At 37.9% G+C, this 25,500-nt stretch overlaps 1 protein-coding gene across 18 annotated transcripts in view; it reads left to right on the top strand.

Moving 5' to 3' along the window:
* Hnrnpc (heterogeneous nuclear ribonucleoprotein C (C1/C2)) overlaps positions 1-23,975 on the top strand; it is a 30,739-nt gene extending 6,764 nt beyond the window's left edge. For 4 of the 18 annotated variants that reach the window (XM_028788565.1, XM_028788564.1, XM_028788563.1 and 1 more), the window contains 7 exons: positions 12,841-13,117; positions 14,855-14,930; positions 15,464-15,511; positions 20,637-20,797; positions 22,028-22,141; positions 22,345-22,505; positions 22,600-23,975. In XM_028788565.1, coding sequence (XP_028644398.1) covers positions 12,877-13,117; positions 14,855-14,930; positions 15,464-15,511; positions 20,637-20,797; positions 22,028-22,141; positions 22,345-22,505; positions 22,600-22,680 — 882 coding nt within the window. In that variant the 5' untranslated portion in view covers positions 12,841-12,876 and the 3' untranslated portion in view covers positions 22,681-23,975. Of the gene's footprint in view, positions 1-12,840; positions 13,118-14,854; positions 14,970-15,463; positions 15,512-20,636; positions 20,798-22,027; positions 22,142-22,323; positions 22,506-22,599 lie in introns of all 18 variants that reach the window. The other 14 variants (XM_028788560.1, XM_028788561.1, XM_028788559.1 and 11 more) reach the window with 5 other exon arrangements.
* The last annotated feature ends 1,525 nt before the right edge of the window (positions 23,976-25,500 follow it).

Below are 25,500 nucleotides of genomic sequence, written 5' to 3'. Positions count from 1 at the left end.
TCTGGGTATATAACTTAATTCATAAGTGCCTGGTTTGCATAAGGACCCTGAGTTTTAATTCATTCATAAACTGGGCCTGGTGACAGTCACACCTATGGATCCATATAGTAGTATAGGAAGTTCAAGGTCTTCCTTTGGCTTTAAATAATTTGTGGCCAGCCAGGAATATAAGAGACATTGCTTATACGTAATCTTTTTACAGTTTTTAATTATATTTTAAAGCACAAGTTTTAAGATAATACTTGAATGCCTATAATGACAGTTGAAATAGGAGTTTGAGGCTAGTGTGGTACCACTCTTGGAAAAAAACAAAAATTACGTGGATCCAACCTTAAGAAGTATAGTAGTATCAATAGATAGTATCAAAATCCTGTCTTGCAAATATCTTTAAGATTTTAAGAAAAAGATATGCCTTTTAAAATTTAAAATAGGAAGACCTGTTTAATTCTGGATCTACATGAACTCAGATTGTCCAGCAATGACTAGAAGCCTCTGATTGCTTCTGCTTCCTGAGTGGTAGGAATAAAAGACAAACAACACCACATCTGGCCATTTAGAGTTATTCTTTATATGTTTTCAACTTAGAAAGTCCTGTGACATTTGGGTATATCATATGCCTTCTCATACTTGAACAAAATAATATTGAGGTCAAATGATCACCTAAGGTAGCATCACAGAAAAGAAAATAGTGGAAACTAAAGTAGAATCTAGAAAAGATTATTTTTAAATATTGGTGCCTTCCATGAAAACTTTGTGTTGTGTTGCACCTGCTCATTATAGGGCCAATTTGATTGCTTCATCTACAAGTTCATTTTTTAAGGTTACTCATTTCTAGTTTAGGGAATCAACTATCTGTCAGGAGAACCTCAGCCTACTTGTTGGTGATAGAGTGAGAGATACTATATGAGATTTATGCACAGCTTTGTAGAAGGTTGCAGTAGTAGGTATAATATCAGGAGGCCACTGACACCTATATCAGGAGGCCACTGACACCTTTTAAGAGGGTGTAAACTGAATGTTAGGATAAGGCCAGATGATAAAAACGTGAGCCAGTGAAGGGTCAAGTAGGAGGTGACATGACATTTTCAGTTTTAGAAATTATGTGTGTCTTGTTACCTGGTACATGCTTGGTGCCCTCTGGGACGAGAAGTAGGCTTTAGGTCACCCTGGAACTGCAGTTAGAATTTGCTGCCATGTGGGTGCTGGTAATTGACCCTGGATCCTTTGGATGAGTTTGTGGCTGCTGAGCTCTAGCCCAAAAAAGCAGCCACTTTAAAAAATTTCACTTGAAGAAAAAAAATAATGGTTGAGGTAAACTAAACTAAATAAACTAAACACATTGTCTTATTTTTTTCACTTCCCATCTCACTTGACATTTATCATTTAACCACCTAAACCAGTGATTCTCAACCTTCCTAATGCTGCAAACTTTTAATACAGTTTCATGCTGTGGTCAACCCAAACCATAAAAAGTACCTTGTTGCTACTTCATAACTAATTTTGCTACTGCTATGAATCATACTGGTAATTTCTGATGTGATACGTTATTCCCTGGGGGAATCTCAACCCTCAGATTGAGAAGCTAAGACCTATGCCACTGTGAAACTTTGCTTCCAGGTTGTTGCTGTTTCTTTAAATATTGGAGTTGTGTTTGATTCTCAGTCTGTTTTTATTTTGTATTAATTCCATGAGCTGCTCCAGTCCTATGATTTTTTTATCTGAAGTGATTGCCATTAAATTTATATAACAGTATGGACATTTATAGATTTGTATCTATTCAGTAATCTACCTGGTAGATTTGCTGAACCAACTTCAAACAGGGTTTGTTGACTCACTCCTGATACAGAGCCAGAATTGCTGCCTTGTTTTCAAGGCCAGCCTGTTGGCCTTCAATGTGTTGATACTTGATGTTTCAGAAAAGGACAGTAATTATTTCAAAGACAAACTGTATTGAGACAAGTATATTTTAAACAGATCTTCACAGTATTCTTAGTAAAATTAATAGAGTCTAAAGATGCATTTGGGGTTTTTTTTGTTGCTGGGGTTTTTTTTTGTTTGTTTGTTTTTTTTTTTTGTTTTTTTCGAGACAGGGTTTCTCTGTGTAGTCCTGGCTGTCCTGGAACTCACTCTGTAGACCAGGCTGGCCTTGAACTCAGAAATCCACCTTTTTCTGCCTCCTGCCTCCCAAGTGCTGGGATTAAAGGCGTTGCATTGTTTTCTAAGTTAATCTTTTTAAGTATAAAAGCTTTTATATTAACATTAAAAGCTGGTGGCTAAAATTAGGGGAGGAGAGTACATTGTAAAGAAAACATAACTGCTGTTGTCCTTGAGGATTGTATATACCAGAGTTAGAATTTAAATGTGAACATTTCACGTGTTTTATTTCAAAGACAAACTGTATCTAGACTGTTCACATTCGTTTGTTTTGACATCTTCAGTTAACAGACTACAGTTTTCACTTTTTCTTTCCTATCATGTCATCAGCTTTTCATTTAAAAGCATTTAGTGCTGTTTTCTTGGTTGAAGCCAGTTCATCATTGTCTCTATTGCAGTTGATGTCCATTTCTTTTTCTCCTCTTACATGTTAGTCTGTTCTAAAGTGGCAGCTACACTGATCTGCTAAAATGTTGTGTTTGAAAGCCTGAGTTGCTTGTCATAACTATAATTCAGCACTTAGGAAGTCCTTCAAGGATATCCTGAGCTGTATAGAGTTCAAAATGAAGCATATCTTCAAAAAAGTTTAAAAATGGCTTAGTTACAATTTTTAAAACTTAGTGGGCTTTTTTGTATGTTTTTTGAGACAAGTTTTCTCTGTAGCCTTGGCTATCCTGGAATTTGTTTTGAAGATCAGGCTGGCCTCAAATTCAGATCTGCCTGCCTCTGCTCATCAGTGCTGGGATTAAAGGTATGGGCCATTCTCCAGCCAGTGGATTCTTAATTTCAACACTAAAGATAGAATTTTACTGTGATACTCTGATCTTTATTTTCCTTTTCCTTAATGTTAAAAAACATTGCTGAGTCCAGTTAATGGTTACACTATGGTCTTGGCTAGCCTGGAACTCAGGTCAGATCCAGATCTATCTGCTTAGAATGCTTCCATGAAAGTTGTGCCACCACTCATGGAATACTGGCCATTTTACCTTGGTAAAAGACTAGGGCCTGGAAAGATGGCTCAGCAGAAAGAGCTATTGTTACTCGTGCAGAATACCTCAGTTCAATTCTTTTCTTGGGGGGGGCGGGGTTCTAGACAGGGTTTCTCTGTGCAGCCCTGGCTGTCCTGGAACTCACTCTGTAGACCAGGCTGGCCTTAAACTCAGAAATCTGCCTGCCTCTGCATCCCAAGTGCTGGGATTAAAGGCGCGTGCCACCACTGCCTGGCTTAGTTCAATTTTGACATGGTGGTTTGCAAGCATCCAAAACTCCAGTATAAGGTCATTTGATACCCTCTTTTTGACCTCTGAGTACTAGGCACTCAACTGGTATTCATACATTCAGGCAGAGCACTCAGAATACAGACGTAAAAAACAAAAAACTGGCTAAATTATACTTCAGCATCTTAACTTTCTTTATTCATTTGTTAGGTTCCTGAGTTTTTGTGTGCTTTTATGCGTTAGCTACCATTTATTTATTATATATTTTTTATTCACTTTATTAAAAAGTATTCAAACATTGTGTGTGTGTGTGTGTGTGTGTACTTGCTCCTGTGCCTAGAGTTCAAAAGAGTGCACTGTATCTATTGGAGCTGGAGTTACTAATGTTTGAGTCATATGAGTGTCATCTGAACTTGGGTCCTTAAGATAAAGTAAGAGAAGAACATTTATTCTTGCAGAAGATTTAGCTTCAGTTCCCAGGAATCCCATTGTGGCTAATAATCACAGTAACAGTTCCAGAAAATCGTTTCTGGTAGCTGGACATTATCTGATTGGCCATACATAGTGGCATATCTTTATCCTCTGAATTTGTCAGAGGCAGGTGGATCTCAATTTCAGGCCAGCCTTGTCCATAGTTTTACTTGTCTTTGTAAAAACCTACATACACCTGGTTTCCTGATTTGAGGGTAGAGGTGGCTCAAACCCTAGTACTCACTTTGGCAGCTCACAACTGTTTGTAGCTTCAGTTCCAGGATCCCACACCTTCTACACCAACCAATGCATATTTTTAAAAAAAGGACTTATTGCCGGGTGGTGGTGGTGCACGCCTTTAATCCCAGTACTTGGGAGGCAGAGGCAGGTGGATTTCTGAGTTCAAGGCCAGCCTGATCTACAGAGTGAGTTCCAGGACAGCCAGGGATATACAGAGAAACCCTGTCTCAAGAAAAACGGACAAACAAAAAAAACCTTAGTAACAAATTTAAGCTTTTCTGGCCAGTCCTGACAGATATTTTAGAGTATGTAGTATGATTTAAGCAAAAAATTCTCTTTAGTATTAATAAAGTAATATAGTTTGAAGATACATTTGTTCTTAATTTAATCTTTTTAACTATAAATGCCTTTGTATATTAACATTAAAAGCTGGCGGCTAAAATTACGGGAGAGTACATTGTAAAGAAAACTGATATTGTCCTTGAGGATTATATATACCAGAGTTAGAATTTAAATGTTATATTTAACATGTTTAATTGCCAGGTGTGGAGGCGGAGTGAGGCAGGAGGATTGTTGGTAAATTCAAGCCCAGTCTGTGCTACTTTCCCCCAAATAATTATAAAAAAAGATAATGAAAATGTAGACAGATGTATAGATGTTGTTGTATTTGACTTTCTGAGTAGCATGGAGGTCATGTGGTTTATTTTTTAAATTGCATTTGGAGAATATGTGCTCATGAGTGTAGGTGGCCAAAAATTTTTCTGTGTTTTGCCTACATGTATGTAGTGTATCTTGTGTCTGGTATACCCCAAGAATGTTAGAAGAGGATTGGTGGATTTTGGGGTTTTTTGTTTTTTGTTGTTTTGTTTAATTTTTGAGGCAGAGTCCCTAGGCGCACTTCAATCTTTAAGTTGGGATTAGTTGGAAAATTTTGTTTGGTTTCTCGAGACAGGGTTTCTCTGTGTAGCCCTGGCTGTCCTGGAACTCACTCTGTAGACCAGGCTGGCCTCAAACTCAGAAATCCGCTTGCCTCTGCTTCCCAAGTGCTAGGATTAAAGGCGTGAGCCACCGCCCGGCCTTTGGAAAATTTTTGAACCGAACTCAGGAGACTAGTAACAGTGGCACACACCTTTAATCCCAGGTTGAGTCCAGCCTAGCCTGGTCTTACCAAGTTCCAAGCTAGCCAGGGTTATATAGTAACAACCTGATCAAACAGAATAGTATTTCCTTCTGTGCGTATCTGTCTGGTTTTTCTACTTTAAAGAATCTATTTTATGTGAGTATACTGTCTTCTGTCACTGTCTTCAGTTAACCAGAAGATGGCATCAGATCCTATTACTTTGAGCACCATATGGGTGGTGGGTACTGAACTCAAGATCTCTGGAAGAGCAGTCAGTGCTCTTAACCACTGAACCATCTTTCCTGCCCAGTTTTTAAAATTTCTTCATAAATTTATTTAGGTATGTTTAATACTGCATGTATACAGGTGCCTTTAGAGGTCAGCAAAAGATGTTAGATCCCCTGTAGCTGGACTTGTAGACATTGTAAACTGCCTGATTTTGGTTCTGGGAATTGAACTCGGGTCCTCCAGAAGAATAAGTGCTGATTGAACCTTTTCCAGCCCTGGCCTTTTCTTTTACTTGTGTGAGTGCTATGATTATAGGCATGTGCTATCATTTTTATTTCATGTATATATGTATTTTCCCTGCATGTGTACTTGGTAACTGGAGGCCCCAAGAGAGAGTTGGATTAAATTGCAGCTAAGCTTGCATACTCTAGTTGAAACTACCATATGGGTTCTGGGAATCAAACCCAGATCCTCTTTAGAGCAGCCATTGCTCTTAACAGCTATCCTCCCAGCCTCAGCAGTTTAATTCTTGATTGGTAATAGCAATAAATACATTTAAAGGCCAGTTTTGCAGATCAGGGTAATTAATAATTTAACCATTTTTCTTTAACCTTGTGTGTATTCAGATAGGAAGAACTAAGGGCCTTAGCATGCCCAACAAGTGTTCTACTGGGATACAATTATAATCCTTCAATGCTTAAAATTGTATACTAGCATGAATTACCCAAGGTGTATACACAATGCATTTTGATAATTTTCATTCCCTGTCACCTATCCTGTCTCCCACTTTCCTGATTTCCTTCCTCTTAGCTCTTTTTCCAATCAACACTACAACATTATTTTCTGCTTTTTCTTGAGCATTCATGAGTTTTATTCTCAGCATTCAGTTAAGAGTGCAGTCACAAATAATTTGATAGGCGTATAAGTAGCTTTTACTCCCTTTGTAATTTTTCTGTGCTTTGGGGCAAGTTTACAGTACAAGACTAGGAATGACCTCAGACCTAATGAGAATGTGATCCTTTCAGCAGTAGGCAAGAGGAAAAGTAATTACGGTTTTCTGGAAGACCTAGATTCAGTTCCCAGCATCCAAATGGTGGCTCACTGCTGTCATAGTGGCAGGCCCAGACACAGAAGTGGTGTCCAGTCATACAGTCAAACATCCACCCCTACATGAAATAATTTTGTTATCAAGAGCGTCCTTGCCGGGCGGTGGTGGCGCACGCCTTTAATCCCAGCACTTGGTAGGCAGAGGCAGGTGGATTTCTGAGTTCGAGGCCAGCCTGGTCTACAGAGTGAGTTCCAGGACAGCCAGGGCTCCACAGAGAAACCCTGTCTCGAAAAAACCAAAAAAAAAAAAAACCAAAAAAAAAAAGAGCGTCCTTTGAATATCCCCAGATGTCCTGGCATTAGCTTTGTTTCCTGGCCTCAAACTCAGAGGTCCTCTTGCCTCTTCCTCTCAGTGCAGTGGGATATGATGTGTTCACCATCACACCTGGCTAATTTTTTTTTTTAAATAGCTCTGAAATATCTGTCAGAGAGCTTTAAGCAATTTACTGTTTCAAACAAAACCTAGTATGACCTTTAATACTGTTTATCTAATATATGGAACTACCTACCCTTGGCATTAACTCCCATAAAAAGTAACTTCAGGGGGGGCTAGAGAGATGGCTCAGTGGTTAAGAGCATCGACTGCTCTTCCAAAGGTCCTGAGTTCAATTCCCAGCAACCACATGGTGGCTCACAACCATCTGTAATGGGATCTGATGTCCTCTTCTGGTGTGTCTGAAGACAGCTACAATGTACTCATATATAATAAATAAATAAATAAATCTTTTAAAAAAAAAGTAACTTCAGGTAAAAGCTCAGTTGTAGAGTATGTGCCTAGTTAAGGTTCTAGCTGCAAGGTGCAACTTTAATGTTGTGAATTTATAGGAACTGAAATTGTATTTGTTTACCCAGTAGTACACATTCCAACTCTCTTGATTTCTCACTCATTGTGGTAGCCCAGGCTAGCCTCATTTCTGCTTCACATACTTCATTGTAATTTATACTTGTGAGACACTGGTGTTAATATTTCTTTTTAAACAATCACTGTGTAGACCAGGCTGGTTTCAGATTCCCAGAGATTTTGCTTTACTGTGGTAGATTAAAAGGCCTTAGGCAATCATACCCAGCCCCAAACTTGTGTTTTGAAGCTAGGTTGAATGTATTAAAACTATAAAAAGGAAAGAAAAAGGAAGGACATGTTCCTAGGTATGGTAGAGGAAGTTTATTATAGATAGAGTACAGAGTCTGTGGTAGTTAGTTGGGCCGTATAAGAGAGGGGAGAAGAGTAAAGGATAGAAAAGGTCCATGTTATCTCTATTAATGTATAATGTTCAGTAATGGATCTATATTCTTTTTCATGCCTGGCAAATTTTAAAGACTTCATATTCACAATGTATTTTCTGTTCTGTATCTTTTCTTTCTTTTTTGGAGACAAGGTTTCTCTGTGTAGTCTTGGAACTTGCTGGCCTTGAACTGAGAGGTCATTCTGCTTCCACCTCCCAGGTGTTGGGATTAAAGGTGTGCTCCATCACTGCCTGTCTTGCTTTGTGCCATTTTTAAAGCTGGTATCTCTTATAAGATTTTGATTGTGTCGTGTGCATGTGAACACAGGTTTCTGCTTAGGCTAGAAGATCCTGTTGGCTGCCTGGAGTTGAAATCTAAACTTTGGTCATGGAAAAGCAATATACACTCTTTTCTAAAAAATTGTTTTATTGGTCTCTCATATGTATATATATATATATGTATGTATGTATGTATGTATATATATGTATATATGACTTTTTTTTTTTTTGAGATAGGGATTCTCTATGTAGACCAGGCTGGATTCAAACTCATAGAGATCAACCTCCCTCTGCTTCCTGAGTGCTCAGATTAAAGCCATGTGCCCCCTCTGCTCTGCCCATCGCAACATTTTAAAGATGACTAATGCTACCATTTGTTATCACCTCCTTTTTTCCTTCTCTTTCCATCTCTAACATGTGACCTTGGGTACATCTGGAGATCCAAACAACCCTCCACCTCTCCGATTAAAGATGTATGTTAACAGAGGCCAATAATTGAGGCTTGTGATTAATAAGATTAAACTTCATCTTCTGGCCTCTGTAATAGTAGAAAAGGATGCATAGGAGGTAACATACAAAGAAAACAGCCAGAGAGTGATGCAAGTCAATTCGGAATGTTCAACAAAGGAAGTTTAAGGACATCAGGGCAAAATAGGTGAAATATTAATTTAGATATTGATGGCTGGCAGTAAACAAAATTGCTTATATTCAGGGGTCTTGAAAAACAGGAGGATGTGAAAAAAAACACTTGAATACATTTTCTTTATAAAATTTATTCATGCAAAATTTGTGTCACTCATTGAGGCTTTGGGGTTTGCAGGTGATCGGATATGATTTCCAGGACGCATACATAATCCCAGTTCCAGGGAAATTGTATGAATCTTCTGACTTCCTCAGGCAGTGGCACAAAGGAGAGCTTCATGCATCAGACAATCAAGCATACTGTTAAAAAATATTTCCCAAGAATAGAGGAGAAATTAGTACTATTTTTGAGGACAAAACTGGCCTGCATAAAATTAAATGGCAGCCAGTGTTAAATACTAAGATATTGTCATATGTATAGTACGTTACATAGTAAAGGAGTTTTTTTCCAATAAGAATGTAGACTAGTTTAGATTGTAAGAGTAATTTAAAGAAATGGCCTAATCGGACTCATTGTTCAATATGGTTGATGTGCTAAGCAATGCTGATTGCCATATGTGATTTCCTTTTCCCCCCTATTATTTGTTTGTTTGTTTTTGAGACAGGGTTTCTCTGTGTAAGCCTGATTGTCCTGGAACTCACTCTGTAGACCAGGCTAGCCTTGAACTCTCGAACTCAGAAATCCGCCTGCTTCTGCCTCCCAAGTGCTGGGATTAAAGGTGTGAGCCACCACTGCCATATGTGATTTTTTTTCACTAATGAATATGTATAATGTGATTAACTTATGTGATCAAAGCACAGAATTGTGTTAAGTGCCAAATAGAAAGACTTGTATTTTTTTGGTATTTTATCGTATATATTGCTACATAAACTGAAACTCTAGACAATGCTGACCTTGCACTGTCATATCCATGTGCCACCTGAGTGTTGGTGTTTAAGACTCCAAAACCACACTCTATACCTAGGAAGACATTCTTGAGTGATGGTGGAACCTGTTAAATATTTATCAATTTTGGCTTTTTTACTATTATATTCATTGTTGGAAATTTGGATAATACATGAAAATTGAACATAGGACCTTTAGAAGTTTTGGTTGAGATACGTACCTAACTCTGAAGATTTTTCCCCATCCCCTGGAACTGAGTGTGTAGCACAGGCACACAGATGGACAATAATTCTGTTTCACTCACCTGTACCCCACCCATGAAAAGTCATAAACTGTTGAACCTATATTTTACGGGGGGTGGAGGTAGTGCTTAAGACAAGGACCTTTTCTTCTGAGGGTATGTCTCCTATTACCTGACCAGATACTCTTCAGCCTTTAGTTTTTAGTGAAGATTAATTATAAACCAATGTTTTTTTTTCCCATTTTGTAGAACCAAGATGTTGGGGTATTATCTTCAGCTGCTTACTCCCATAGTTTTGAGTCAGTCTTGATCAGTCTTGACGTGGACCTGGAACTGCAGGATTCAGGCCATCAAATTGTTTTTCCCCTCTTTTAATATGAATGTTGGGGGCTGAACTTTAATCCTGATGGGTCTTGGTTCTTCTACTGTAACACTTCACTGAACCCCTGTTAATTTTTTATGTACTGGTGGCTTTTTACTGTTAGAGTAGTAGTAATACAAGGGCTTTTCTTTTGCTAGGTAACTGCTTCACCACTTAACATCTCCAGGTCATATTTATGTATTGCTTAAAAAATGTCTTGATGTACTTGTTTATTTGATAACAGGATCTCACGTATTCCTGCCTAACCTGGAACACACTGTTTAGACCAAGCTTACCTTGAGCTCACAGAATTATTTAATCTGTCTCTGCCTCCACTTTGCTCAGACATGTCAACATTCTTAATATTACTTGTATTCTTAATATTACCTGTATCATTTTTGTTTTCCAGACAGGGTTTCTCTCTCCTGGATTTGGCTCTGTAGTCTAGGCTGGTTTCTAAGTTTTTAAAGACTGCCATGGGTGATTATAAAAGATAGAACACTGTATTTGGCAGATGACATAACACATCTAAATGCTGGGGGACCAGGGACTTTAGCACATTTTTGAAGACCTCTCTTAAGTTTCATTTATAAGATGAACCTTGGTTACTTTTGGGAACTACAGGTAAATGTTCTTTAAAAGATGAATACATTGTTACCCAAGATATGACAACCATAGTCTTTTTGTTTAGTTTCTCTTTTAGCCCTGGCTGTCCTGGAACTCACTCTGTAGACCAGGCTGGCCTCAAATTCAGAAAACCACCTTTCTCTGCCTCCCAAGTGCTGGGATTAAAGGCGTGCGTGTGCCACCACACTCAGTTCAACACTCTTGCAGAAGCCAGATTATCTGCTTTAATCTGCAACCATCCTGTAAGGTGGTTGTTCTCATTTACATATGGGCACAGTGAGAAGGAAATGGATTAACTCGTTCTCCTGGGATTAAAGGCATGCACCACCACTGCCCGGCAACAACCATAGTCTTAACTGCTTGGGGAAAGAGGATCTTGAATTTAATGCCAGTCTTGTCTCCATATTTCTAAAAGAAAGGATAGTGAATACATACGCAGAATGTCAAAGGATATTTACTAGACATACTGCGTTACCTGGGCACATTGTGTTTAGATGATAGTTAACTTTTTGTTTGTTTTTGTTTTCTGCTTCCCTTAGTTCTCTATGGTTCTTGCCATCCTGAAACCGGCTTCGTAGACCAAGCTGGCCTTAAATTCTGATTTAGAATTTAGAAAGCGTGGTGATGCGCGCCTTTAATCCCAGCACTTGGGAGGCAGAGGCAGGCGAATTTCTGAATTCGAGGCCAGCCTGGTCTACAGAGTGAGTTCCAGGACAGCCAGGGCTACACAGAGAAACCCTGTCTTGAAAAACCAAACCAAAAAAAAAAAAATTCTGATTTGCCAGCCACTACTACCCAGCAATGTGTAGCGTTTCCTTTTACTTGTCCTAAAGCTCATAAGTAATGTTGACTCCACTTAACCATTTTGGTGATGGTAATGACCGCCTGAAATTGAGGCAGTATTTCTTTACTTCTATGCAACATGGAATATTGATTATTTTTCTTACTAAAATTTCTCTGTCATTTATCTTAGTCAGAAATCAGGTTTAGTGGATAAGGTGCTTACTGCTGACAGCTTCAGTTTGATTCCCCAGATAGAACGCAGGTGATGGAAAGAGAACTGACTGTTTGATAGTTGTCCTAGCAAATCATTCATGCTAGGATGTGGCCTGAAATCTTTTGACTATTTTTAAAACTATTGAATTAGTCAGTGAAAATTTTAATAGCAGCGAGCTATATCTTTTGTGTTGTTGTTTGAAACATACAGAAAAACATCCACTGAGAATTAGTTTGTAATGGTTTACTTCTGGATAGGAAAGATGAAAAATACTAGACCCAAATGAAAGATTCTTCAGTTCTTTTCAAAAGGATAGGGGTCTATAAATTACTATTATGAAAGGACATCAAGTGAATATTCTATAAAACCAACTCCATTATCATTTTAATAGGTCATGGTTTTACACAGTCTTTAGAGTGAGAGTTCTGGCTCAAACATAAAATTCCAGGATCCTAAGTATCCACAATTCCAGTATTCAGGCCAGCTTGGCTAGACTGGAGCTCTTTAGAAGAAATCAAACTTGAGAAAGTTGCATTTTCTTAATCTTCTATGTCGTGCTGGCTGGTTTATCATCATCACCATCCAATGTTAATATTCTAGATGTAAAAATTGGTTTTAGAGTAAATGTACTCTATGGATAGATGGCTTTATACTTTGTAGCATATGCTAAGTCCAAGTGAATATCTTGACCAGTTGGAAATACTTGTCTTTGTATATTGGAGTATGTATTTGAGTGTAGTTGAAAGATAAATAATGTTTCAGGGTAGAAGTTGGGGCTGGTCTATTTTTAGAAGACTTAATATCTTAGACAGAACTAACCATAGGATTCTAACAACCAGTAAGGCCAAAAGGCTGAAGGTTTTAGGGAATTAGAATTTGGGATTAATATATAGGTTTGTGTTGCCAGTATGTAAGATGGATAAAGGGGTGTTAATATATTTGCTATGAGATCTTGTTGAGTTAAATGAAACTCTGGGTAGTCACAGTGGTTCAAATGAAACACCATTAATAACATCTCTTAATCTGAATGCTTCTCTTTCATTCCAGTTTTCAGCTTTGTGAGAAACCTCATCATCAAAGGAGATGGCTAGCAATGTTACCAACAAGACAGATCCACGGTCCATGAATTCCCGTGTTTTCATTGGGAATCTCAATACTCTGGTGGTCAAGAAGTCTGATGTGGAGGCCATATTTTCAAAGTATGGCAAAATTGTGGGTTGCTCTGTGCATAAGGGCTTTGCCTTTGTCCAGTATGTTAATGAAAGAAATGCGCGAGCTGCTGTAGCTGGAGAGGATGGCAGAATGATCGCTGGCCAGGTTTTAGGTGAGTTTCGACTTGAATAATTTTTACACTTGATACAATTCAAACTTTAAATATTTTCTTTTTTTTTAGGTAATCATCTTATATTGGGTTTTATTATGCCATTTTGTACATACATCTCAGTCATACTTTGCTTCTTTTACATATAATCTAGCAGTTTCTGACCTTAAATTTATATATTTGTTTCAAGTCTATAAAGGTAGTCTTGATACTTAATGTGACTAAGTCACAGTGGCTTTCTGTGCCCCCTCCCCTACCCCCCCTTCTTTTTTTGGAAGCAGATATTGGTCAGCCTTCATTAATTTTTATCGTGTATTTATGTTAACTTCATAGCTTATGGTGGTTTCTAATAGTTATAATCTCATATAGACTAGTAAGTAGTTATTTCTTAGTTCTTAATTCCAAATTTATTTGCGCACAGTAAAATGGTGAAATCTATGCCTCTTACTTGTAGGAAATATTTAGATTTTCCAGGTTGTATTGGCATGTTTCCTTTTTTCAGTTAGCATGTTCTTTTTTAACCTTTTAGCATGTTTATGTAATTCTGGCAGATCTAATGTAGTGCTACTTACTTAGAAATATGTTGGGTGGTTTTGTTGTTTTATTTTAATCTTTATTTAGGTGGCAAGATGTCTCTGGGTAAGGCACTTGCTGTCAAGCCGAAAGTCTTGAGTTCAATATTTGGATTCCACAATATTGAAGAAAAGATAACAACCATAGGTTTCACTGTGGCCTCCATATGCATATTTTGGCTGGTGTGCAAATAATTTTATTTCATAAATTTTGTACAATGTCTTGGTACTATCCACCCCAAATGTATGCAGTTTTATGTTTTCTTTCTTTCTTTCTTTCTTTCTTTCTTTCTTTCTTTCTTTCTTTCTTTCTTTCTTTCTTTCTTTCTTTCTTTCTTTTTTTTGGTTCCTTGGTCATATTTAGAGTTTTGCTACAGATCTCAGCTGTAGCCCTTATGTATTTTCAGTCAATGCTTTATAGGTTAAAATCTTTGAAGGACAGAGTCACTAACACTGTTAACTGCTTGGCTTCTATTTCCCACATCATAATGGATAGATTCACTTAATCCTGAAACTTATTGGAGGTGGGAGTTTGGGGGGGGGGTTAAGACAGTGTTTAGCCCTTGTTGTCCTGAAACTTACTATGTTGACCACACTGGTTTCTAACTCCAATTATGTTGAGTTTAAAGCTGTGTACCATCATTCCTGGTGCAAGTTTGTCTTTTAAAGCAAATTTGAATATATATGAAAACTAGATAACACCTTCCCTGTTTGGAGTCTCTAGGTAACACTGCTAGGTTATCTGTCTTTGAACTTAATCTGCTTCTGCTGGGATTAAAATGTTTAGCCTCTGGAACTTGAAATTTTTAATAAATTCTAAGGAAAAATCAGTTTCTATTATTTATCTTTAACTTACCTCCATACTGAAATGTAAACGCTGACCAATGGACAAGGAAAGTGAATAGTATTAAGATTATTCATTAGATAACAAAGGGTCTAGTTTTGCTTCGCTGGGGAGTATATATAGCCCAGCTTCCTTGGCATGTGGTTTTTGGTTTTAGACAACGGATCCCATCCATTACTGATGGTTGTGAACCACCATGTAGTTTCTGGGAATTGAACTCAGGATCTCTGGAAGAGCAGTCGTTACTCTTAACTGCTGAGCCATCTCTCCAGTCGGGTTTTTGTTTCTTAACTCCCTATTGGGCTTTGTTTTCCTTTTTTCCAGATATTAACCTGGCTGCAGAGCCAAAAGTGAACCGAGGAAAAGCAGGTGTGAAACGATCTGCAGCGGAGATGTACGGGTCAGTACCAGAACACCCTTCTCCGTCCCCTCTACTCAGGTCCGGAACTTTATTATTTATAACTGCATTGTGTCCATAAGTGGGCATCTTCTCTGTGTTTTCTGGATGTGGGGAGGGCTAATGCAATGTGCTTTGTATGTGCAAAAGTGTAATTCTTATTAACTTGTGTTAGCATACTTCCCTTTTGGCTCTGTTTTCTAGCTCTGAGATTTTTGCTGTTTAGGAATAATTCTATGTGTATGTACAGTATAAAATGAGGAATTTGTTAGGTTTTAGGAAGCTGGAAAATAAGGAAGGGCCTTATGGTGTAACAACTATTGTATTGTTTCTTCAGTGTTGCTATATTAATCACTGCATGTCCAGTGGTCTACGATCACATGTAGGGCAAATGATTTGTTTGAATGAATTGGGATTATTTGTTGCTAATCTTACTGATCTATTTGTTGTGGTTTGTTTGGCCTGTTTTTCACCCCGCCTGCCTTTTGAATTAACAACAGCAGCTCCAAAATAATCTTCTGAAATTTATCTTTCAGTTCCTCATTTGACTTGGACTATGACTTTCAACGGGATTATTATGATAGGTATGTATGAGGCTTGTCTTATTTGTTTATTTAATATGGTATTAGCCAGTGATTGATTTTCAAGTAATTATTAACATGCTTCAAATGCTGCTTTCTACCCAAATAAAATTAATACTTTATCACTAGGATGTTTGGAAATACATGTTGGTGTACTTTTGCTAAATATTGTTGAAGAAGGCATAAGAAAGCACAGAATCCAATCTTGTTTTGTGTATTTTCCCACACAGAGATAAGTGCCTACCATCAATAAAGTGTATTAGAGAGGATGAAACACAGTGCATGTATACCACAGCAGGAAGAGTCAAAGAAGTTTATTTTCTTATAGGGAATAGTACATTAGCAGCCACAGATGCATCACAATACATACTTTTGTATAAGTTTGTTCCTAGTTGGTTCTTCAGCTCCATGGTCCCTAAGTAAGACTCACATTCAATATATTTACAATACCTTGGCCTTACAGCTAGGCTCTTCTCTGACTAAATCATAACTTATAACCCATTTACTCCAGCCTACATTCTGCTGTCTGTCTGGTTACCTGTGCGAAAGTACCATATGTCCATTGTCATATCTTTCCAAACAATTCCTTGTGTCTCATACTATCTTAGAATTCTTTCTGCTTGCTGGATGTCCTACCTCCTATTTCCTGCCTGTTCAATAGGCCGACAGATTTATTACTAACAAGTACTACCTCCATACAGACATAAGCTATTGGTTGTGACATGAAGCTCTTATATTTACCTCACAACTCCTGGAATTAGAGGTATATTTACCATTCCTAGCTTTATTTAATTTTTTATTTTATCTATCTATCTATCTATCTATTTATTTATTTATGTTTTTCGAGACAGGGTTTCTCTGTGTAGCCCTGGCTGTCCTGGAACTTACCCGCTAGACCATGGTTGGCTTCGAACTCATAAATCCACCTGTCTGCCTCCCAAGGGCTGGGATTAAAGGCGTGCGCCACCACCGCCTGGCCCTAACTGTATTTATAATGATTTTTTCCCTTGTGTTTGGTCTACCCTGTATAGCACTTGTAGACCTAGAACTCTGTAGGCTGTGTTGGCCCTTTTAACTCTTGCCTCTTACAAGTTTTGCAGCTATAGGTATACCACCACCATGGCTGTGATAGAATTTTCTGACTTTTAATACACGTGTTTTCTTTATCAAGTTAAACACACCTCAGATTCTAACTATATTAATAGTGTTTTCTAGAGGTTAGTAGTAATTTTCATATTTCCTTAGGAGATAATGAATATTAGTTGTCTGTCTTTCAAAAACATTTTTAAATTGGTATTTTAAATCTTTTGATTTTTTTTTTCTTTTCCTTTTCAAGACAAATTTCTCTCTGATAGCCCTGCCTGTACTGGAACTAACTTTACAAATAAGGCCTGCCTCTAACTCCTGCCTCAGCTTCCTGAGTGCTGGTATTAAAGGTGTGTGCCACCATGTCCAGTTGAATTGCATGTCTTTTACTCTGACAATATAAGTGATGAGGAAACATTGGGAGATATAAGCAGCAGCTGAAAGAATTATCTAGTTAGGACCCAGGAGTGTTGGCAAAAATTGTGGTCAGTCAGGCAAGAACTTAGTTATATATAGTTAAATTCACCCTTAGATCTCGATGCCAGTTACTGTGAGGCTTGGGTACCACAATTTGTGTACAGAATGCAAAGTTCTGTAACCAGTACAGTAACCAGAATGAGTCATTCTGAATCTCATTCACTAGGGAAATTCCACTTCTGTTAATAAGGTTTCTTTATAGTTAACCTAGTCTCCTTAAAGTGAACTGTATAAATGACAGAGACCTCTTGATCTGGCTGAATGAATGGTCATTAATGTTTTTGATATTTCATCTAATATACTGTTTTTATAATTTCATGTGTTTTGTCTTTAAAGACAATATCTCTAACTGGCCTTGAACTCACTGAGCTTGCCCCAGGATTTAAGGGCAGCACTGCCCGGATGCTCTTATTTTAAAAACAACAGTAACCCTGCAAGACCACACTTAGGGATTGAGATAAAAACATCCTGAGTTTGGTTACTAAGAAGATTCTAGCTGATACCTTGCCTCACCCCTAAATTGGACCTCTGACAAAAGAACACTGACATTCTTGAAAAGATATAAAACCTATGAAGGACAGTGAGCCATATATAAGTCACGCTCATTTTTAAAAAGTTTTTTTTTTTTTAAGATTTATTGTGGGCTCAAACTGCTAAACACAAACTATTGATCAAGAAGAGAACTGAGGGGCTGGAGAGATGGCTCAGCAGTTAAGAGCACTGACTGTTCTTCCAGAGATCTTGTTCAGATCCTGAGTTCAATTCCCAGCAACCACATGGTGGTTCACAACCATCTGTAATGGGATCTGATGCTGCCTTCTGGCATTGAGGCATACATGGAGATAGAGTGTTAGTATACTTTATTAAGATTTATTTATTGTATTTAAATGAGTAGGCAGTAGCTGTCTTCAGACACACCAGAAGATGTTTATATGCCACCATGTGCTTGCTTTAGGAATTGAACTCAGGACCTCTAGAAGAGCCATCGGTGCTCTTAACCCCTGAGCCATTTCTCAAATAGTGCTAAATTTTTTAGTGCTTAGGCTGAGGTAAAAGCCAGAATGTGATAATGAAATTAGTGTGTTGGGCGGTGGTTGCGCACACCTTTAATCCCAGCACTTGGGAGGCAGAGGCAGGTGGAGTTTTGAGTTCGAGGCCAGCCTGGTCTACAGAGTGAGTTCCAGGGCAGCCCGGGCTATACAGAGAAACCTGTCTCAAAAAAAAAAAAAAAAAAGAAAGAAAGAAAAGAAGATTAGTGTTCAGCACTAGCCTATATTATTTTTGGCTTGAAAGCCTTTCAGGGAGACTTAGAATTTTTCTTCCCACTTAATATATCATTGTCTATTTGTTACCATTTTTTTGGGCCTGGAACTCAGAAATCCGCCTGTCTTTGCCTCCCAAGTGCTGGGATTAAAGGTGTGTGCCACCACCGCCCGGCCTGTTACTATTTTCTTACACAGCCTTTCATGTATAACCATCTTAAAAAATTGAGAAAAGTAGATTCAGATAGAGGATTCCAGAAGTCTTGCATATAATGGGAGGCCCTTTCATACTCTACGGAATATAGAGGTCTTATCTAAACCACTGTACTTTTTGAAGCCTTCTAAAATCAACAAGGTGATGATGACCTTGTTTTTGTTTTGTTTAGACTTGATGTTGTGTTTTCTTGCTACTGGTTTGGGCCTTCTCATGTAGCTCAGGTCTGCCCAAGATCCTCCTTGGCTCAGTCTCTGAGTGTGGCATTACAGCATCTACCACTACACCTGACTTTTGTCTTTTTTCAAAGATTGCGTGTACCAGTCTTAGCATTGGTGAGACGGTTGGTTTTAAGCTCCCTGTGACTGCTGAACCTTATTATATAAATGAGAGATGGTTCATATAAAACTGTATATCCTCAGAGCTGTAGCCCTCTATTGCGTACTTTTACTTTTTCTCTAGATTACTTCAATACCTATATTTCAGTATTGATTAAACTCTATCACTTAGCAAGTAATATGCAAATGCTCTAATTTTTAGTAGATACAAATTTAAAATTTCAATTTATACTTAAATTTGCATGAGTAGAACTCATAAACCTCTAAATATGTGTTTGAAATGTTACTTTACTGTATAATGTAATTTTTTTTAAAGTTTCTGCTGAAAGGGATCTTAAGTTTTTTTTTCTTTGCTTGTATGCACTAAAAGTGGTTTTTCCATATAACCATAGTTAATATGATAATTAATAGAATGTTTGGGAGGCTTTTTTCTGATCTTACAGTGCTGGTTAACCTGTATTAGAAGTGTAGAACTGGCAAATTTAGAAAATGAAAATGTTATTTCCAAATAAGAAATTAGGCAATTTCTGTCTCTGTCCAGAATAATACAGATGAAGAGTGAGTAGCATAGCTTTTATAACTTCTGGATCTGTTTTTAATCAGGTGTGTTCAGTTTTTTGGGGGCCAGCAAAGTGCAGTAGAAACTTACTGCTAATTTGTAGTGTATTGGGACCTTTCCAGGTATTCTCAGGCAGCTTATAGCTCAAAAGAAGTAGCTAGTAAACGTCCTTGTGCCACAGAAAATCGATGAAACTGAAGTGGGGATAAAATTGGTTAAATATTGTAAGCTGGAGAAAATAACATGTAATGCTTTTTCAATTTTATAAAAATGAATTCAAAACAAAACTTTTGTTTTTTCGAGACAGGATTTCTCTGTATAGCCTAGGCTGTCCTGGAACTCACTCTGTAGACCAGGCTGGCCTCAAACTCAGAAATCCACCTGTCTCTGCCTCCCAAGTGCTGGGACTAAATGCGTGCAATACCAACGCCTGGCTAAAACAAAACTTTTTTTTAAGAGTTTTTTTTTTTTTTCCACCAAGATGGCTCAGCACGTAAAAGGTGCCTGCCACTAAGTACACTGGGTCATATTTACTTCCCCAGGTTTCTATGGAAAGAACAAATTACCACAAATTCTGACTGGCCTTGAGTATGGTATAGCATTCATGCCCCTAGACACATACTGAAAAACATGTAATAAGATGTTTCCATAATTACGGTTTATAGAGTGGGAGTAGTGTCAGGTCGCCTTTTGGATTTCTTATCACACAAATTTAGGTCAACAAGCTTAGCAGCTTTATACACAGCAGTCTCATTTATCCTAGGATTGCTTTGTTTAATTTAATTTTTTAAAGTAGGTGAAATGCCTGGTGGTGGCTCATCTTTCTCACTAGTAGCAGTTGTGTGTTGTTCTCCAATGAGTAATCTAGAGGTTGAATGAAACCAGAACCTTTTTGTTATATTGACTTTATGTGAATTGTCTAAGTATGAGGTAAAAAAACAATTCATTTTAAGTAACATTCTCTTGAAAGTTCAATAAACTGGAAACAGTCCATTTTTCTAAGTCTAGTCAAACCTATCATTTAGTGTATGTGTGAGGGGGAGTCTTTCCCCTTGCAACATTTTTCATCAAATTGAATTTTGAATAACATCAAAAGTAAAAGAAGTGACGTTTACCAATAATTCTGTTGTTAGGCTCTGGTTGTGTCTTGAGTTAATTTTTCATTTTGAAGAATTATTTCTTTATCTAACAGGATGTACAGTTACCCAGCACGTGTTCCTCCTCCTCCTCCTATTGCTCGAGCTGTGGTGCCTTCCAAACGCCAGCGTGTGTCAGGGAACACCTCACGAAGGGGCAAAAGTGGATTCAATTCGAAGAGTGGACAACGGGGATCTTCTTCCAAGTCTGGAAAGTGTACGTTGTTTTTGTTTGCTTACTTGGTGTTTTTATACAGCACACCCCACCCCCTAACACTTACATGTAAGGGGTGGTGACCAGTGTTGAGCCCAGAGAGAGTGTTGATTCCTTCTGAAGATGTGTAGATGCAGGTGTAAGACAACCTGAACTTCCCTCAGAACTTCTGCAAGAATAGTAAACTAGCAAACTGAACCACTTAGCTACCTTTCCTGCCTGTGTTTGAGAAATTACTTTTGATGACATAACTAGATTGTAAACTTGAGGGATCTGGGTGATGTTCTTTTGGTAAAGTTCCTGCTTCAAGGGTAAGGACCTCAGTTTGTATCGTGAGCATTTGTACAAGGAGGAGGCAGAGAAACGGAACAGCCCTGCTCCTGCCTGACACCCAGCCTTTAAAAATCAGTGAGTTCCTACTTGACTGAAAGATCCTTTCTCAAAAATGAGGAGGTGGAGCCAGAGTAGTAATAGCTTTAGTCCCTGCGTTAGGGAGACAGGGACACAGATCAACACTGTTCTTACTTAACCCCTTACAACACCACCCGTACGTACCCTGTAATAGCCAGCCAGGCGACACTTTGCATTGGTCTCAGTTTATCCAAGAACACAAACCAGGGAAGAGGGGGGAAGAGTAGTGTTATTTAAGGCTTGCAGTCTGAGTTCTATACTCTAATAGCTTGGTTAATTTTTAAATGTTTAGCTGGTGCATATTTTGTCAGTTTTCTGTATTGATGGGTGTAATTGAAGTATGGTAGTAAACTATTTAAAGCTGAGAAAGTGAATAAAGCAGTTGCAACATAGTTGAAATTCTCAAGAGTAATTTAAAGTAAGTAAAGCTAACCTTAGTGCCCCTGAGGAGAAATGGAGGAGTAGACAGAAGACTGAAAAAGCCTGTCCTCTGCCTTCCCTGTGTATGAACATGGGAACATACAGAAAGATAAAAACAACGTAGAAGTTGCTAAATAGAATATTTGTGGCAGGTAAATACATGTTTAAGTGTAAGGCATAGCTTTTTATTTTTAAATCATTTACTGACTAAAGATTATGGTCTACATTAGCTACTGTTGCAGTTGGTTCCTCTTATATCCTTTCAGCTTTTTGTGTAGCTACTAGAAAAACATTTCTTCCTGTGATTCTGAGAACTGAAAGGCCTAGTACCTAGAAAGAGCATTTTCAGTAACTGGTAAATAAGATGTTTTATTCTAGTCTAACATTGTAGTTTTGTTACAGTGAAAGGTGATGACCTTCAGGCCATTAAAAAGGAGCTGACTCAGATAAAACAAAAAGTGGATTCTCTGCTGGAAAGCCTGGAAAAAATTGAAAAAGAACAAAGCAAACAAGCAGGTAATAATAGTCTTTAAATTATTTCAATTAAATTTGAAATACCTCTTCCTAAGGTAGTTTAATGTCTATGCAAGTTGGGCTGTTTGGAGGGGCATTAATTTTGTTTGGAAAACTTTACTTTTGTTCTTTGATGATTAATGGGAATTGTCTATATCCTGTGGGCAACACTTGCCCCTGGACAGACTTGTCCTTCTCATCCCCAGTAGAGATGAAGAATGAAAAGTCTGAAGAAGAGCAGAGCAGCGCCTCTGTGAAGAAAGATGAGACTAATGTGAAGATGGAGTCTGAGGCAGGTGCCGATGACTCTGCTGAGGAGGGTGACCTGCTGGACGATGATGATAATGAAGATCGGGGGGATGACCAGGTGATTGCCTTTGGAAAAAAGAAAGTTGGGGGAACTTGGGTCCAGGGATGAGAAAAGTACCTCTAACTGCCTTATTTGTGTCCATTTCTCCCAGCTGGAGTTGAAGGATGATGAAAAAGAGCCTGAGGAAGGAGAAGATGACAGAGACAGCGCCAATGGGGAAGATGACTCTTAAGTACACAGTGGAGCTTAGACATCTTCTCCTGTTATTCATTTCCCTAGGCGCTTGTGAGAGAGCAACGTAACACCAGATCCTCTCCCCTAGAATCTTCTGCACATTCTCACTGTTCTCCCTCCTTATCCTTCCTGTGTTCATTAATTCATAATTTCCCTGCGCCTAGTTCCATTTCACTTCCTTTGATGCTCCGTAGTAGTTTCGTTAAGTCTTACCCTGTAAGTTTTGCTTTAATTTTGATACCTCTTTGACTTAACAATAAAAAGTTGTATGGTTTTTATCAACTGTCTCCAAAATAATCTCTTGTTATGCAGGGAGTACAGTTCTTCCCATTCATGATTTCAGTAGTTGCTTACCTAACTGCAGAGGCATCTCATTTACTTGCAACCCCGAGAGCAGCTTTGCATTAGAGGTGTGTGTTTTCCCTCACATGAGTGGGATTGTTACAACACGAATGTAACCATGTATTTTTGTGAATGGGAGTTGGCATGTCAAATGCATCTTACAGGAAAATAGTGTAATATTTGTTTTCTAAAGTTATACCATGGGTTATTTTTGTGAACAGCCTGATGTTTGGGATCTTTTTCTCAAAAATAAACAATTCCTTATTAAACCAGGAATTTGAAGGAAAGAAAATTTTTTAATTATTTACTTAATTTTTTTAAATAGCAGCCTCCACAGATCATTAGATTGTATTAAATACCATCATCATGCATACCAGTATATATGAATAAAAGTCATTTTGAGACCAATGTTAATTTTAAATATTTTTGACATGGAGTGTTTGAATGTTCAGTTACTATTTAGAACCCAGGTTCCTTTATTGAATTCTCAATCTGTACATCAAGAGTTTCAAAATAGGAAGCATTTCTCTTTCCTGTTTTATATAGCATTTGCCTTCCTAATGGCTGAGACTAGAGTTAAGATTATCCATGTGAAATACTCTTAGCTTTTACCCCCTTTCTTGGTTTGTTTGAGTCAGCTTGGAATATTTGTTGCATAAGACCCAACATTATAAGGCTAAAGGTTTTAAACAGGTTTTGGGGGCTTGTTTATTTATATTTGTATAGCAGGCTATAAAAGTCTTTGTGCACACAGAAAGATCCTGTGCAAGTTTATGATTTCATACTATGCATTGTGGGCAGAAATTCCTTTTCTATGTAATGGATGGTAAAACTGGGTAGAGACTGATCAAGGGGTTACCCTTGGCTCCAGTGTGCATAATATAAACATGATTTATTGTGAATTCCTATTCTCCTACTCCCCCAACCAAAAAAAAAAAAAACAAAACTTGATATTGTCTTGAGTTTTAACTCTTTAATTTGAGGAATTGGCTACATGTTTAGAAAGTATCAGAGGTCCAAGATGCTAATAAATAAAACCTGTTTAAATACACTGTTAGAAGCTGATATGTGCAAGATGCTGGGGAAGTTAGTTCAGAATTGAGTATCTACTTTCTGGTACGGTTATTGTATTTATTCCAGTGACTCTTCCCAAAGAAAGCAGTTGGGAAATTAGAGAATAACTGAAAAATGTGGTTCTGCTCCTGATGCATAGCTGATATGTACATCACAAAAAGGATCAGGATCCTCAGTCTTCATAGGAATGTTAATTGCTGTGCAGAAGTTAGTACTAAAACTTGTCAAGTTTAAATGTTCACAGGGTGGTTTATTCCACTACGAGAATATCTTAAGACTTTCAAAATTGTACGATTTTATTCATTTCTAGCTTTTAAAAAGATAGTTGTAAGATTTTTTGTTTTTAAATGAGTACACTGTAGCTGTCCTCAGACACACCAGAAGAGGGCATCAGATGCCATCATAGCTGTGACCCACCATGTGACTGCTGGGATTTGAACTCAAGACATCACTGCTACCCACCACTGAGCTGTCTCTCCAGGCCTCATTTCTAGTTGTTACAGAGAACTGGGAATACAGAGAATTAGAAAATGATGAAGAAAATGATTGTGAACTGGGAAAGGTGTAATAGAAGGAGAATTATTAGAGATTGTTAGGTGAGGTGTAGTATAAAGACAGCTGTTGGGGTCAAGATACAAAGTTGTATGATTTAAATATTGTTACTAGGTAACAGTATTTAAATGGTCTGTTCAAACATAAAGGTAATTTACTGATAAGAAATTCATCAGTTCTAGTGATCCACTTTTTCTTTATGGGACGGACCATCTTGTTGGTGTTTTGATTTCTAAAGAAATGTTGGGCTGGAGAGTTGGCTCAGCAGACCTGGGTTTAGTTTCCAGCACCCACATGCTGGCTCATAACCAATCACCTATAATTCCAGTTCTAATGCTCTCTTCTGGTCTTAGCAGCAGCTACCAGACATATATGCACATAGATATACATATACATAGATAAAATACCGTAATACATTAAAGTTGTAAAAATACCATATAGTTGGAATAGAGATGATTTTGTTTTATTTAGGTTGCTAGTGGGATTTCTCTGTATACCCCTGGCTCTCCTTGAATAAACTGTAGACCAGGCTGACCTCAAACTCTGGCTGCCTCTGCCTCCTGATAAAAGGGATGCCCTATCACCTGGCTGAGAGAAGTAAAATTGGTTGAAAGATACATAAGCGCTGAGTTTATTAGCCTGGCTTGTTCATTATAGTCAGTAAATACAGTATGGGAAACTGGCTTGTCCACAGTTTTTTCTCATTTAGCTGACCTTAATATGAAGGAAATTCAGTTCTAGAAATGACATGGAATTTTTTGTCACTAATTCATACTCCTTTGACCACAAAATAGATTTAAATCTAAATGTAAATGCTTCCAAGGTAATGTGTCCTAATAACCAGCTGGAA

The sequence above is a fragment of the Grammomys surdaster genome, unplaced genomic scaffold (genome assembly GCF_004785775.1).
Source record: "Grammomys surdaster isolate TR1022 unplaced genomic scaffold, NIH_TR_1.0 125750, whole genome shotgun sequence".
NCBI lineage: Eukaryota > Metazoa > Chordata > Mammalia > Rodentia > Muridae > Grammomys > Grammomys surdaster.
This window is presented reverse-complemented; position numbering and strand designations above follow the sequence as displayed.